The 18055-nt window shown below is 27.1% G+C and overlaps 1 protein-coding gene across 1 annotated transcript in view; it reads right to left on the bottom strand.

Annotated features, from left to right (window-relative positions):
* Window positions 1-8907: 8907 nt before the first annotated feature.
* The window catches only part of LOC111639662, a 42421-nt gene continuing 33273 nt past the window's right edge, over window positions 8908-18055 (bottom strand). Inside the window, exons 15-17 of the mRNA XM_023385576.1 lie at window positions 9432-9622; window positions 9107-9353; window positions 8908-8945 (exon numbers count right to left, since the gene is read on the bottom strand). Of these exons, the coding sequence (XP_023241344.1) occupies window positions 8908-8945; window positions 9107-9353; window positions 9432-9622 (476 nt within the window). The remainder of the gene's footprint in view (window positions 8946-9106; window positions 9354-9431; window positions 9623-18055) is intronic.

Below are 18055 nucleotides of genomic sequence, written 5' to 3'. Positions count from 1 at the left end.
TTCTGTTATTGTAATAATCAATTTACACATAAAAAGTAATGAAAATTTCAATATATTTTCTTTAAGTCGAGTAATTTATTAAATTAAATTTATTATTATTATAGTTTATTAAATTTTATTTCTTTTTAAATCCATCGGCTTTAAAAACGAATTATCGATTAATATAGTGAGTATAATATAATTTCAGAAGGTTGAGTCAGTTAATTGTGAACGTTTTCTAAGCTCTGAAAACATTTCTTTTATAGTACTGGTTGTATTCTGTGAGGTACTGTACACTTGAGCCAGAACTATCATTCTGCAGCAAAGATTTTACTGCAGGAGACTCTTCCACAGAAATTCAACAGGAATTCGTTCCACACCTTTTGGAATATTTTACACAGTTCTGCGGAAGTTTTGGAACTCCTTTATGAAAGATCTCTTTTAAATATGACAAATTCGCATAAATCAATGAGTGAGGCGTCTAGAGATTTGGGACGAAAAGGAATTATCTTGATGCTAGTTTTAACTGTTTTCTTAGCATAATAAGCTACCGAAACTTGGTGGCATGACTGGATCTACACCATTTACCCCTCTCTGTCTGGTAAAAATGTGGAAATTCCTGAGAGAACAGTGGGTCCGAAAATAGATTGCATTGATCTTCCTGCATTGTTTTTTCCATCGACTATGTTTGGTTGCCACGATAGCAGCAGAACTCAATATTTAGATGATTTCATGAATCCCTTTGGAAAACTTCCTCTGCACTGCCCGGAAAAGTCGTAGCAGCCTGTAATAGTTCTTTCTCTGCAGTATATCAATCATGGCTTGTTTCTTTCATCCAGGTACTGTCTACCCACGCTTCGTCAGAGAACCACCCACTGCCACCGTAGCCTGCCAGATATCCTTCGTACAACTTTCTTGTATTGTTAAAGTGCTCTTTGACATCGTTTGGATTGAGTTGATGCCCATTGGCTTTGTGCTTAAGATCAGAACCAAGAATTTTACGAATGATTTGTCCCACTGTTGGTTGTGATATTTTCAGTCTTCGGGACATGCTTCTTTGAGAAGCGAGATTCTCCTTGAACACATTGACATTAATTTGTCGGATTATCTCTAACGAACAGGATGGCTGGTTATGATATTTTCACTGTTTCTCAGGACATCCACAGGCGTCGGGAGGTAGCCGGTTGTACTTTTGAATAATGCTGCCTATACTCGATTTACTTATACTAAGACATTTTTCCGAACCTTTTTTACTGTCATGGAAAGGATATTTAGTTTTGGAATGTTCACGAATATACTCTTCCCAATAGGCCGTTATTTTCGTTGTCATATTTAAGGATTTTTTCAACGAATCTGCCAACAGAATATTTTAGAACGTAAAATGATTCTAACATGTCCAGATGATTGAATTTGTTACGAAAATTTGCATATGCATGTATCATTTGCGTAAAGTCTACAAATATCAACTCACTCCTACAAAAATACAATTACACTTTAAAATACGTTACTCTTTAAAAAAAGATTTTAAAATATATTTTGTTAATGAAAATAAATAAATTAAAAAGTTTCAATTCTATCAAAAATAGGAATTTGTATATAAAATCGATCGAAAAAGTTAGTTTATATCCGACAATTCTATTGCATTTTTAACGTGGATAAATTTTATTTTCATTAATTTAATGAGTCAATGAGCTTCAAATAGTCAATTCGAAAATTAATAATGCTCATAATTTACATAATTTATCGATGAACCTTCAAAATTAAAAATTTTAAATATAATATATTCCGTTAAATACTGCAATTTGCATATTTGATGGTGATGATAATGTCTAGAAGATGGGCCACGTACGATACTGCGATAATTATTGAATACAGATAATTAATTAACAGTCATTTTAATCATCGTAATATTTTAACAACATAAACTAGATAAAACTTTAATTTTAAATGACATCGTTACAATGCCGGGCTGCAATTTTTAATCATATTTTTAATTTATTTAATTTAAATTACAGTATATACTTTTCACCTCAAAGTAATATACACCCTGTACATCATACTTTCCCTGCTAGCAATAAAGTCGTGCCAGTCACTATCTAACTCTTTCCAGGAGAAAATTTTTAATTGAAATGACGTGACTTCCGGTGCAAACCGTATATAGTTAATCGGGTTAATATATCATATATAATTAATTGGAGTCTTCTGCCCCGAAGATTTCCATATCTGGTCTCAATTTTCATCTATGTAACACCGTTCTCGAGATTAAGGAAGGATAGATAGTCAGATAGACAGGAGGACGACAGAGGGAATTTTTAGGTCTACAATCTTTTCAAATTGCAGCTCAAAAATCATTGTGTTTCTTCCTGACAAACGTTATCTTATTTTTCTAACCTTTATATTAAAATTTCGCAATGCATCTATTAATTTATAGCTGATTTAATGTCATTATGACAAGATTGACCATTTCATCATGACAATAATAATTAAACGTGTCTTAAAATTATGAGTCTGTAATGTGACATTGAAAAATATCTAGTATTTATCGATTTTGCTCTTGGGACTGTATTATTGTTTCGAATAATTTTATATTTTTACATAAAATTATTTAATTGTAATTTTTTTTTTACTCTGTATTCACTTATTTTTTGTTTATCACATTTAAACCTAAACAAGTTTTTCCGGGCGAAGAAATCATCATTATTCAAACAAAAGATTGTCAGAAAACGATATTTAAGTCAAAACGGCTTTAAATTTATTTAATTATTTTTTTCTTATTTCTAGAAGTTTCTTACAGCAAAGTGTATTTCTTAACAAAGATCAGAATAAATTTTCTTTGAGAAAATTTATTAAATAAAGCTAATTCGATTATTTATTGCTAAAGATTTAACAGTCAGTAAACAATTTAATAATATTAAAATGTGGACTTCTATACACAAACAACAGAACACATAAACAACATTAATGCTATAAAAGTATTATAAAGATTCAAAATACTGTTAATAAAATATTGCAATTAAATTAATGCAATTCATCTTTATTTAAAAAGCATAAAACAAAATAAACTTAATTTATCTGTATTTATTTTTACCGAATTAATTTTATATAATAAAAAGCTAGAATGAAAAGGCTTTACCCCTCATTCTAAATTTATATCATATAAAACTAATTCGGTAATAATCCGCTGCTAAGATTTTTTCTTTTGTGTTAATAATTTATTTTCTATTTTCTGTCACAAAGTTTGAAAAAATCATTATCGAAAAGTAAGAAAACTAATTATTTAAAAGGTTAATATTTCTAATCTATTGCTTTGATTTGGTATTAAATTACTGTTATTGCATTTTATCAAAAAAAAAATTCTGATCTTATTTTTATCGAATTTTAGTAATTAATATCCTATTCGGTATAATATATTGCGGAATAACCTTTAAATTTTCTATCTCGATTTTTATGTCTGTTTAGCGTGTATTTAGGGCGAAATAAGAAAATAAAATTCTCTATTCTCTAAAAAAAATATTAATTTTAGATAATAAAACAAAATATTTTTTATTCATGTTGTTTTTATGTTCTTTTCTTTATTTTCTTCATGTTTTTGTTTAAGTTTTCGAGAAAATTTCTGTATTTGTGTAAAATATAAATAAACATTTATGACTAAATAAAGTTTGACAAACAATATTTAAGCATAAAATTTGTATATGCCTATTCGAAATACGATAAAGTCTCGCGATGTTCTAGTTAATTAAATATGACGTAACAAAAAGTATAATAAGAGCAAATACAAAAGACCAGCAATGAGTTGCGTAACTTTTCCGCAAAAAAGTTAAAATTGTATATAACGCCATCTGGTATATTTTATATTTGTTTATTTTGGAAACGAACAATTTATAAGGTATAATTTTTTTTATGAATTCGTTTGATATTTCACTCAGTTTTTGGAATACGATACGTTATTATAACGACTTATCTTAAAAATAATAACATAAATTAGATTTTAATAGCTAAATTTTATGATGATTTTTTAAAATAAATTTAAAAATTAATTTAATTACACAAAATTACTTTATAAGAAATACTTTTAAATAAAATATTAATGAATAAAAAGTAAGATATTTCTTTTAAAAATCAAATAATAGAAAAACAGACCGGAGTAAGATGAACAAGGAGGAAAGTCGTTTCGAGGATACCAATATGCAGTTTCTGTTCGACATTGAAGAATTATTTCTGTAATTTCTCCTGGAAAATAATAACCCGTCGCACACGTCCCAGTGCAGTTCCTGTAACAAGTATAAATAATTAATATTGCCGGTGTGAAGATATATCCAAGAATCGCGCAATATATGAATAATAACTGAGTGACCGATTCTGTTAATTTACAAATAACAAAGTTTACACTTCGATTATTTATTTATAGGTCGATGTGTAGACCATGTGTCTATCCAAAAAAAAGTAATCTAGAAAAATACAAAAGCACAAAGTCCGTGGCATGATGAATTTCCTTTAATTTTCCTCAAAACAAAAATCTTAAGTAATTTATGTATAAAGCAGAATAAAAAAAAAAAAAGCAAACAACAAAATAAATCTCATGTTTACATCGGGTATTGGAAAACACGTTATTTACTCTTCTAAATTTACGAAGTTTTCTGTATTAATCAAAATAATAGAATATTTACAATAAATTATATTCCGCTAGAATAGCCATAGGAGTACCTTGAAATGTACAGACCTATTCGGAGGACCTATTTTTAAATGTTTATACATTGAAATTTAGGATTGGGCATTGTACTTATTAAATAATTTACTATAATTAGGGTAAACTTACATTTCACGAGCATCGTATTTGCAGTTGACGTATCCTCCTGCCGGTGCCTCTCTCATCCCACATCTATTCAGAGTTACTGAAAATAAATCATTAGAAAAATTTTAATTCATAAAACAATAATTCGGATATTTAATAAATCTTAACGAAATCTTAACTAATTAATGTAAACTGGTATAAAAAGGACAGCATAAATTTCAAATATTGCATTTTTTAAACATTTTGTTAAAAACATTTTTCTACGATATTAACTCAGATAATTTCAATTAGAAGGATTTTTAATAATTTCTATTTTAAAATGACAGGAAAGTCTCATTTTATGAAGAAATTATTGTGAATTAGAAGGACTAGTTCGCTGTTTTTATTCATATCGTCTATCTACAGCACTAATAATTATTTTTATATTTTCCATTATTCGATGTTTTTGACATATTTGCATTAGTAATTCCTGTTTGTGACTACTTTATATTATCTGTATTTATTACTATATTGAAGCTGTAAGTGCGCCAATTTTAATGTTTTACACACATGAGAATGAAGCTCACCTGGTCGGAAAACTTCCATTTTTCCCCCGTTAGTAGTAAGTGATTTTCTGATGACCAAGGAAGACATCGAACCAGGTTTATGTTTAAATAAAATTTTTAATTTATCGGCGGACCGCAAACATATTTTCTAATGCGGGTGCAAGTTTTGAGCCTTCAGACTACCAACACAATCCATAACCTCCAACACGAAAGGTGTTAAAATAATATATGCAAACTAGTAATATAATTACATTTAATACGTAGGGCCTATATAGCTTATTTTTACCGGTCGTGTTTAGCTTGTATGTTATTTGTTACGGAAAACAGATTGATTTGGGTTTTATAATATCACGAGGCAGAAAATAAATCATTGTTGCAAAAGTCCCGGTGACCACGGATTGCTCATGATTGATCTAAACTATAATAGTGTTTGATTGTATTCAATTTCATCGAATAATTCACCAGAGCCTTCTTCAGTAACAATTTGGCATATTTAATAATGTCATCATAGCACACACTGAAATTTCCTTGTCAATTGCCACCTAGCTTTTAAACTTTTCTTATTGACGAGTTTTCTTTATTGTCTGTTTAAAGAGAAGATAATAATTTCATATTCACATGTCTCTGTGCCAGCTTTCAACTTTTTAAAAAATCATTTATCTCAGACATTTACCTAATCCCACATAGCCAAAAGATGTAGTGTGTCAAGTAGAAAAACTTCTTTTAGTAACAGAGATCATGTCAATTCGTCTTTAACTATTATCTAGTTAAAATTCTTACATACATTTAACTTATATTTTTTTGCTTTTACTGGATATGATTCCATGGTCGCATGGCAGAATTAGTGACATTTACATGGAGGAACATGATTTTAATGTTTCTAATAACGCATTTTTAACATAAAAATGTACTGTACAAATTGCTACTAACAAAACAATCTTTTGATTTCAAATTTATATCCTATGTGACTAACCAGTTCTAAAAAATGCCAGTTGTTATTTGAACAGTAATCCACTGGTAAATGTTTCATATCCTTAAAAATCTAAAATTTTTACTTTTTCTAATCATTTTAAGTCTTTGTTTCTTGCTTGCAAACAGCACAGCAAACAATTATAATACGTTTCTTCAGTGATTTAAATCCTTTAGCACTTTTAAGTAGGCCTATATATACTGTATGATCAAACATTTCACTAAAATAAAGTATTACTTTGTCTGCATTGTATATATTCTTTGCCACTTTGTCTTTATCCATAATTCAACTGATGCAGAATCAGAATTTTTTCCTTATCTTGAATGGTCATACCATAATGTTCTCTCGCTTTCTCCGACGCTGATCCCCCATCGGTTGTACTAAAATCCTTACCACATTTTTAACTAATTCTTTTGCTTTATGCCATATTGATGATACTGTACATTAACGGATAAATTTACTACCAAAACCTCTAAACCAAAGCTAACTCAACTTCACAATGACAGTATTATTTCCGGTTCTAATGTATTAAGAATAAATATCCTATGTAATTGAATAATTTAAATTGGTTTTAATAGTTGTGCTGCATTTTTATTGAAACGATGTGACTTGTGTTATTTGCTATTTTTAATCTTCTATGTATTGAATAAATTCAAAGATAGTGATCTTTACAATAAGCTGGAGTTTGTATTTTTATTTTATTCCTATGTTTTGGGATGTGTTGATTCTGATAATATTAGACTATTGATAATAATATCAGCGATTACAATAAGTAATATCTACTGTTTTCATTTTATTTTTGGTTTAATATTTTATATATCAATAAAATAAATATTTTTTGTTAAGATGCTTAGGTAAAACGAGTAGCTTAACTTTGATGGGGATAGGTTATAGATAGATAGTGCTTTTTAGTAGATTCTGTAGGTATTTTTAGGATACAGTGTACTAAAATAGTTTATATTCTATTCTATGACAGTGATGTTCAATAGGCAATCGCGAATGCTAAATTTATGCTTTTGTTTTCATTTTTTCCCCTTAATTTTAAACTATTTATTAATTTGAGTCTTCGTAAATAATAGAAACGTTAAACGAAATAATCCTATATTATTTTGTCGTATTGTATAACTTGCTCGAAAGAAAACAACCCACAAAATATTAATACAGAAAAACACTACAATAATTACAAATATAGAAAAGAAATAAAAACGCAGAAATTAATATATATATACAGTATAATTGGAAAACAGACAAAATCTACGAAGTGTGAGGTAAAATAATAATGTAATGTAATTGTGACATAAGTTTACAACCGATATGTTATGAAATTTTTAAAATCTTTTAAATAAATAAAATAAAATAATAATAATAATAATAAATAAATTTATTCATTTTTCTCAATATTGCATCTACAATGAATATCTTCTTAAATAACACTTTTTTAAAATAAAATACTGTATTCATATTATTCTGGATGAATTTTTTTCAATTTTGTCAAGTGGATAGCATTTTTATCAATGCATTCTTCAAATTCCATTTCAAACTTTAGAAACTATAAAATTGAAACTGGAAATATTAAATGAAATTCAAAAAGAAAAAAATGTGTGTACAAATTTTAAACTGTAGCCCTAAACCAGTGTTTTTCAACCTTCTTGAATACGCGACCCCTTTATAAGTTAAAAATTTCTGGCAACCCCCACGGCCATATTAAAACTGTCAGTGATTTTAAAAACTATGTATTTAATTTTCTTTCTGTTGAGATTTAAATATCAATCAAAAAACCAATTGTACTGTAAAATAAACAGGCACAGCTTTCTCACTGAAATTGTAGTTTTTTTATTGTAGTGTAGGACCTACAAACACTTGTCTTTTTCTTTTACCCGTGAACCCCGTGTATGGCTTTGCGACCCACAGGTTGAAAAACACTGCCCTAAACTAACTATGAATTTTAAACTATAAACTATAGATAACATCCAAAAAAACAGCATTTTTTAAGATTAATCTTTAATCTATTAATACAAGTCAAAGTGATCATTCTACAGTTCAGGTATTAAGCTTTTTCAAACATTGTTTTAATATAAAAGAATTAATAAATTTATTATTATTATAACTTAATATAATGTTATTAAAATTCAACGTGATGATGAAAAGTATCAGCAAGTATCTTCTTCAGATAAAATACAATTGAAAGAATTTTTTTAAAAAAGAACATTATAATAATACATGAAACTTAAATAGAAGACTCCAAGACTATATATCAGGAAAACCATGAAAATAATGAAGGAGTCAATTTTTAATGTAAATTCAAATTTTTTGTGTACAAACTTAAACTCATATGGTCGATGGTATTCAAAAATGTAAGAAGCAGGAGTTGTTGTTTTAGTCAAATGTTAAAATCATTAAAATTTGACTGTATGGATCTGATAATGAGATTTATAGATTCCAAGTAGCACTTTATATCATATCAAAAGTTAAATTTTTTATTATTTTTGTGGCTCTTCTGATTTAACTATCACAGTGCTAAAAGAGTAAAGTTATCAGACAAAGACTTGCAGAATGTGAAAAAAAATAAGTGTAAATTATTTGTAATTCTCAACATTTATTTTTCTGTTTGAAATAAAAATTCATTTTAATCTACCTTGGCTTTCCAATTGTGTTTGAACTAAGATTAAATAAATTATGAAATATGTCAAAATTAAGTTTCTCATGATTATTTTAGTGTTGATAAAACTTTTTGTAGTTACGTATAGAAAAACTTACAATAAATAAAATTAAACAAATTTATCATTTATTCAATTAACAATTTTATTTTGAGACTTCTACAATTTTCTCTAAATAAAATCATAGACAATTCAAATAATTGTAAACCAAAATAAGTATTTACCGTTCCATCAATCCATAGCATAACATCTTGATATATAGTTATCACGGTGTATCTAGAGATACGTACTAAGGGTATTTCTTCAGTAGCCAAACTTGAAAAACTATCTTTTAGTAATTCAACACCGTCTGGTCCAGCATAAATACGATATGATTTACCAGATGCTTCAATTCTTATTGTTCTAAAACACTAAATGTATTTTTATAATAAATATCAAATAAACACAAGTCATACATTCTTTATATAAAAAGTTCTCAATTTATTAACCTGGACATTTGTTGTAACTCTTCGGTTTATACAATTTTCATCATGTTCTAAAATGACTGTAAAGGTATCAGTGGAGCAGTCTTGCACCAAAATATAGGAACAAGTTCCAGGAAAGTCAAACATATATCCATCAAAAGTACGATAGTGAAAGGTGCTCCAAACAGCACAAGTACCAGTCGGTTTAGAAGAGGCTATAAAAAATATTAAAGTTAGAAAAATATCAATATTCATAAATTAAATTTAGAATAGTATATTATGAATATACAGTGCACTTCCACTAATCTAAATCTGCATTAATCCAAACTAATGTTGTCCTTTTTCTGCTAAATGTTGCAGCCAAAACTAAAAGCACTCATAAGTTACTTTCTAAACATAATAAATTTGTTAAATGAATAAATACTACACATTTTAATATAAATACATATAACATATACAGAAATTTTTAAAATGTATTTGTTTGTAGTTATTATTGACTTTCTAGGTATATAACAAACTTGGTGACAGATTTGTAAAAAAATTTCTGGGGAGCATAACATGTGACAGTAAAAGTTTTGAAAGGAGAAAAAGAAATACACATACAACTATCAAATAATACTAAGTTACATTTTATTAGTAAAGATATTGTATTATAATAACTTGAAAATTATTCATAACAAAGATAAATATATTTTTCTAAAAGCAATCATTAATTAAATATAAATCACTATATAATTGTTGTGATAACTGTCATGATAATTGGCAAATATAAAAACAAAAAGCAGGTTGGTTATATCACAGAACAAAATCCATTAATCTTTTTCTTTGAGAAATAATGATTCTAAGATGATGCTATTTATATTAATTGAAGCTTTTCTATGAATTATCCAGTCCGNTCATTAATTTAATGAGTCAATGAGCTTCAAATAGTCAATTCGAAAATTAATAATGCTCATAATTTACATAATTTATCGATGAACCTTCAAAATTAAAAATTTTAAATATAATATATTCCGTTAAATACTGCAATTTGCATATTTGATGGTGATGATAATGTCTAGAAGATGGGCCACGTACGATACTGCGATAATTATTGAATACAGATAATTAATTAACAGTCATTTTAATCATCGTAATATTTTAACAACATAAACTAGATAAAACTTTAATTTTAAATGACATCGTTACAATGCCGGGCTGCAATTTTTAATCATATTTTTAATTTATTTAATTTAAATTACAGTATATACTTTTCACCTCAAAGTAATATACACCCTGTACATCATACTTTCCCTGCTAGCAATAAAGTCGTGCCAGTCACTATCTAACTCTTTCCAGGAGAAAATTTTTAATTGAAATGACGTGACTTCCGGTGCAAACCGTATATAGTTAATCGGGTTAATATATCATATATAATTAATTGGAGTCTTCTGCCCCGAAGATTTCCATATCTGGTCTCAATTTTCATCTATGTAACACCGTTCTCGAGATTAAGGAAGGATAGATAGTCAGATAGACAGGAGGACGACAGAGGGAATTTTTAGGTCTACAATCTTTTCAAATTGCAGCTCAAAAATCATTGTGTTTCTTCCTGACAAACGTTATCTTATTTTTCTAACCTTTATATTAAAATTTCGCAATGCATCTATTAATTTATAGCTGATTTAATGTCATTATGACAAGATTGACCATTTCATCATGACAATAATAATTAAACGTGTCTTAAAATTATGAGTCTGTAATGTGACATTGAAAAATATCTAGTATTTATCGATTTTGCTCTTGGGACTGTATTATTGTTTCGAATAATTTTATATTTTTACATAAAATTATTTAATTGTAATTTTTTTTTTACTCTGTATTCACTTATTTTTTGTTTATCACATTTAAACCTAAACAAGTTTTTCCGGGCGAAGAAATCATCATTATTCAAACAAAAGATTGTCAGAAAACGATATTTAAGTCAAAACGGCTTTAAATTTATTTAATTATTTTTTTCTTATTTCTAGAAGTTTCTTACAGCAAAGTGTATTTCTTAACAAAGATCAGAATAAATTTTCTTGAGAAAATTTATTAAATAAAGCTAATTCGATTATTTATTGCTAAAGATTTAACAGTCAGTAAACAATTTAATAATATTAAAATGTGGACTTCTATACACAAACAACAGAACACATAAACAACATTAATGCTATAAAAGTATTATAAAGATTCAAAATACTGTTAATAAAATATTGCAATTAAATTAATGCAATTCATCTTTATTTAAAAAGCATAAAACAAAATAAACTTAATTTATCTGTATTTATTTTTACCGAATTAATTTTATATAATAAAAAGCTAGAATGAAAAGGCTTTACCCCTCATTCTAAATTTATATCATATAAAACTAATTCGGTAATAATCCGCTGCTAAGATTTTTTCTTTTGTGTTAATAATTTATTTTCTATTTTCTGTCACAAAGTTTGAAAAAATCATTATCGAAAAGTAAGAAAACTAATTATTTAAAAGGTTAATATTTCTAATCTATTGCTTTGATTTGGTATTAAATTACTGTTATTGCATTTTATCAAAAAAAAAATTCTGATCTTATTTTTATCGAATTTTAGTAATTAATATCCTATTCGGTATAATATATTGCGGAATAACCTTTAAATTTTCTATCTCGATTTTTATGTCTGTTTAGCGTGTATTTAGGGCGAAATAAGAAAATAAAATTCTCTATTCTCTAAAAAAAATATTAATTTTAGATAATAAAACAAAATATTTTTTATTCATGTTGTTTTTATGTTCTTTTCTTTATTTTCTTCATGTTTTTGTTTAAGTTTTCGAGAAAATTTCTGTATTTGTGTAAAATATAAATAAACATTTATGACTAAATAAAGTTTGACAAACAATATTTAAGCATAAAATTTGTATATGCCTATTCGAAATACGATAAAGTCTCGCGATGTTCTAGTTAATTAAATATGACGTAACAAAAAGTATAATAAGAGCAAATACAAAAGACCAGCAATGAGTTGCGTAACTTTTCCGCAAAAAAGTTAAAATTGTATATAACGCCATCTGGTATATTTTATATTTGTTTATTTTGGAAACGAACAATTTATAAGGTATAATTTTTTTTATGAATTCGTTTGATATTTCACTCAGTTTTTGGAATACGATACGTTATTATAACGACTTATCTTAAAAATAATAACATAAATTAGATTTTAATAGCTAAATTTTATGATGATTTTTTAAAATAAATTTAAAAATTAATTTAATTACACAAAATTACTTTATAAGAAATACTTTTAAATAAAATATTAATGAATAAAAAGTAAGATATTTCTTTTAAAAATCAAATAATAGAAAAACAGACCGGAGTAAGATGAACAAGGAGGAAAGTCGTTTCGAGGATACCAATATGCAGTTTCTGTTCGACATTGAAGAATTATTTCTGTAATTTCTCCTGGAAAATAATAACCCGTCGCACACGTCCCAGTGCAGTTCCTGTAACAAGTATAAATAATTAATATTGCCGGTGTGAAGATATATCCAAGAATCGCGCAATATATGAATAATAACTGAGTGACCGATTCTGTTAATTTACAAATAACAAAGTTTACACTTCGATTATTTATTTATAGGTCGATGTGTAGACCATGTGTCTATCCAAAAAAGAGTAATCTAGAAAAATACAAAAGCACAAAGTCCGTGGCATGATGAATTTCCTTTAATTTTCCTCAAAACAAAAATCTTAAGTAATTTATGTATAAAGCAGAATAAAAAAAAAAAAAGCAAACAACAAAATAAATCTCATGTTTACATCGGGTATTGGAAAACACGTTATTTACTCTTCTAAATTTACGAAGTTTTCTGTATTAATCAAAATAATAGAATATTTACAATAAATTATATTCCGCTAGAATAGCCATAGGAGTACCTTGAAATGTACAGACCTATTCGGAGGACCTATTTTTAAATGTTTATACATTGAAATTTAGGATTGGGCATTGTACTTATTAAATAATTTACTATAATTAGGGTAAACTTACATTTCACGAGCATCGTATTTGCAGTTGACGTATCCTCCTGCCGGTGCCTCTCTCATCCCACATCTATTCAGAGTTACTGAAAATAAATCATTAGAAAAATTTTAATTCATAAAACAATAATTCGGATATTTAATAAATCTTAACGAAATCTTAACTAATTAATGTAAACTGGTATAAAAAGGACAGCATAAATTTCAAATATTGCATTTTTTAAACATTTTGTTAAAAACATTTTTCTACGATATTAACTCAGATAATTTCAATTAGAAGGATTTTTAATAATTTCTATTTTAAAATGACAGGAAAGTCTCATTTTATGAAGAAATTATTGTGAATTAGAAGGACTAGTTCGCTGTTTTTATTCATATCGTCTATCTACAGCACTAATAATTATTTTTATATTTTCCATTATTCGATGTTTTTGACATATTTGCATTAGTAATTCCTGTTTGTGACTACTTTATATTATCTGTATTTATTACTATATTGAAGCTGTAAGTGCGCCAATTTTAATGTTTTACACACATGAGAATGAAGCTCACCTGGTCGGAAAACTTCCATTTTTCCCCCGTTAGTAGTAAGTGATTTTCTGATGACCAAGGAAGACATCGAACCAGGTTTATGTTTAAATAAAATTTTTAATTTATCGGCGGACCGCAAACATATTTTCTAATGCGGGTGCAAGTTTTGAGCCTTCAGACTACCAACACAATCCATAACCTCCAACACGAAAGGTGTTAAAATAATATATGCAAACTAGTAATATAATTACATTTAATACGTAGGGCCTATATAGCTTATTTTTACCGGTCGTGTTTAGCTTGTATGTTATTTGTTACGGAAAACAGATTGATTTGGGTTTTATAATATCACGAGGCAGAAAATAAATCATTGTTGCAAAAGTCCCGGTGACCACGGATTGCTCATGATTGATCTAAACTATAATAGTGTTTGATTGTATTCAATTTCATCGAATAATTCACCAGAGCCTTCTTCAGTAACAATTTGGCATATTTAATAATGTCATCATAGCACACACTGAAATTTCCTTGTCAATTGCCACCTAGCTTTTAAACTTTTCTTATTGACGAGTTTTCTTTATTGTCTGTTTAAAGAGAAGATAATAATTTCATATTCACATGTCTCTTTCAACTTTTTAAAAAATCATTTATCTCAGACATTTACCTAATCCCACATAGCCAAAAGATGTAGTGTGTCAAGTAGAAAAACTTCTTTTAGTAACAGAGATCATGTCAATTCGTCTTTGACTATTATCTAGTTAAAATTCTTACATACATTTAACTTATATTTTTTTGCTTTTACTGGATATGATTCCATGGCCGCATGGCAGAATTAGTGACATTTACATGGAGGAACATTATTTTAATGTTTCTAATAACGCATTTTTAACATAAAAATGTACTGTACAAATTGCTACTAACAAAACAATCTTTTGATTTCAAATTTATATCCTATGTGACTAACCAGTTCTAAAAAATGCCAGTTGTTATTTGAACAGTAATCCACTGGTAAATGTTTCATATCCTTAAAAATCTAAAATTTTTACTTTTTCTAATCATTTTAAGTCTTTGTTTCTTGCTTGCAAACAGCACAGCAAACAATTATAATACGTTTCTTCAGTGATTTAAATCCTTTAGCACTTTTAAGTAGGCCTATATATACTGTATGATCAAACATTTCACTAAAATAAAGTATTACTTTGTCTGCATTGTATATATTCTTTGCCACTTTGTCTTTATCCATAATTCAACTGATGCAGAATCAGAATTTTTTCCTTATCTTGAATGGTCATACCATAATGTTCTCTCGCTTTCTCCGACGCTGATCCCCCATCGGTTGTACTAAAATCCTTACCACATTTTTAACTAATTCTTTTGCTTTATGCCATATTGATGATACTGTACATTAACGGATAAATTTACTACCAAAACCTCTAAACCAAAGCTAACTCAACTTCACAATGACAGTATTATTTCCGGTTCTAATGTATTAAGAATAAATATCCTATGTAATTGAATAATTTAAATTGGTTTTAATAGTTGTGCTGCATTTTTATTGAAACGATGTGACTTGTGTTATTTGCTATTTTTAATCTTCTATGTATTGAATAAATTCAAAGATAGTGATCTTTACAATAAGCTGGAGTTTGTATTTTTATTTTATTCCTATGTTTTGGGATGTGTTGATTCTGATAATATTAGACTATTGATAATAATATCAGCGATTACAATAAGTAATATCTACTGTTTTCATTTTATTTTTGGTTTAATATTTTATATATCAATAAAATAAATATTTTTTGTTAAGATGCTTAGGTAAAACGAGTAGCTTAACTTTGATGGGGATAGGTTATAGATAGATAGTGCTTTTTAGTAGATTCTGTAGGTATTTTTAGGATACAGTGTACTAAAATAGTTTATATTCTATTCTATGACAGTGATGTTCAATAGGCAATCGCGAATGCTAAATTTATGCTTTTGTTTTCATTTTTTCCCCTTAATTTTGAACTATTTATTAATTTGAGTCTTCGTAAATAATAGAAACGTTAAACGAAATAATCCTATATTATTTTGTCGTATTGTATAACTTGCTCGAAAGAAAACAACCCACAAAATATTAATACAGAAAAACACTACAATAATTACAAATATAGAAAAGAAATAAAAACGCAGAAATTAATATATATATACAGTATAATTGGAAAACAGACAAAATCTACGAAGTGTGAGGTAAAATAATAATGTAATTGTGACATAAGTTTACAATCGATATGTTATGAAATTTTTAAAATCTTTTAAATAAATAAAAAAATATCAAGGTTTTACTTTACACTGTATATTTTTAAATAAATTCTTTATTTTGTGGATGTAATTCGAATTATGAATATTCAAAATCAAGCATGTTTAGAGGTAGTATTATTTGAAAAGAAAAAAAAACCATATTTTTGAAGATAAACTAAAATTAACTTGCAATACAATAAGTAGTGTCTACTGTTTTTATACAGAAGATTCAAACAAAGAAGAAATCATTTCCGCAGAAAATCAAATGTTTTAAAACAATTTCAAATGAACATTTCGTTTTACTTCAAAACACCCGAAAATTATCTTAAAAATTATCTGTGTAACTAAGAAAATATTTAAATTTACTGTCCTGTTTTATGTTGCCGAATTATAAATATTGACACATCTTTAAAGGTACTGTACAATGGTAATTATTTATCCATTAGATAGATAAACAAAAATAAATTCAGTATGCAAAATAAACACTCTTTATACAGGAATAGTCGATGAAAGAAAGAAGAAGTAAAATTAATTTTAAACAAATTACAAGCAAGCTTTACAAAAATAAGATTTCATTTTGTAAATATTAAATTTTCAGAACGTTAATGAATAAATAATTATCGCATTTATCGATCATCGCTTAGAAGTAATCTTTACTCAGTTTTCTCTCTTTTTATGATATGATGATCCTACTTTTCACTGACGATAAATTCTTTCTGTTCCGTGGATGATTTTTTTATGACGCAATGGTTTTCTATTAAAATATATATTCACTTATTAAATTAATATGAAATAAAAGAAAGGAATGAACTCTATCTAAGAATGAGATCGACTAAATACTATTGCTTTTGCTGAGCACAAAAAGTAACGAATATGAAAATAGAATTAAATTTATTAAAATTTAAAAACGAATAAATTAGAATGAAATAAGTTGTAATTAGTGAAAGTAACATTGACTATTTTGATTTTTTAAACAGTAATCAATCGAAGCTGCCTACATAACTTTACGAAAGAATTTACATGAATGAAAAACAAACATCCAGATAATTATTTTAAAATATTTACATTTAATTATNCATAATTATCTGATACTGCCATCTTGTTGAATTTCTAAAACTTTTATTTCTACATTCTCAAGCTGTTTGGCTAAATTAAGTGCCAATTATAATTTCAGAAAAAAACTTTATATTTGTTTAAATTTCTTCAAGTATAGTTAAAAATCATAACAATGCTGAATGCAGAAATCTTGCATTAAATCATTCAGCATTGTTCAGATGCTGAATGATTTAATAACTTCAGGAAAGTCAACAATGCTGATTTCCCTGAAAGTATTTATTAAGGGAAAAGTCCTAAAGTAAATAACTTTTGCATAAATAATAAATAAATAAAAAATTGAGAGCTTAAATTAATTAACAGCCGAGAGGTTAGGTGTCAGCTTAGAATGCTGGGGAACCTTGAAATGAACCTGAAAAATTCCTGATTCATCCCAAATATGTTGATCCCATCCCTCACTACCCAGCTGTTCCATTGTGACCTGTCTGAACACATGAGCAGTGTGATGAAAATGCCCTCTTAGTGCCCACAGGCAGAAAAAGTTCAACTAAAGAAAATAAATGTATAAAAAAATAAAGTAACCAATTATTAAAAAATGGAAGAAATGTCAATTTATGAAAGTTGAGGTAGACAACTTTTAAAAATCATAACATTAATTTATTCCATACCACATATTTTTTTTATGAGTTGTTCTGTTCACAAACAAAACACAGTTTTTGAAGAAATACAATTTAAAAACTCTATAAACAAG

Source organism: Centruroides sculpturatus, unplaced genomic scaffold (assembly GCF_000671375.1).
Source record: "Centruroides sculpturatus isolate CEXI.00-Female unplaced genomic scaffold, Cexi_2.0 scaffold1211, whole genome shotgun sequence".
Taxonomy (NCBI): Eukaryota; Metazoa; Arthropoda; class Arachnida; order Scorpiones; family Buthidae; genus Centruroides; species Centruroides sculpturatus.
This window is presented reverse-complemented; position numbering and strand designations above follow the sequence as displayed.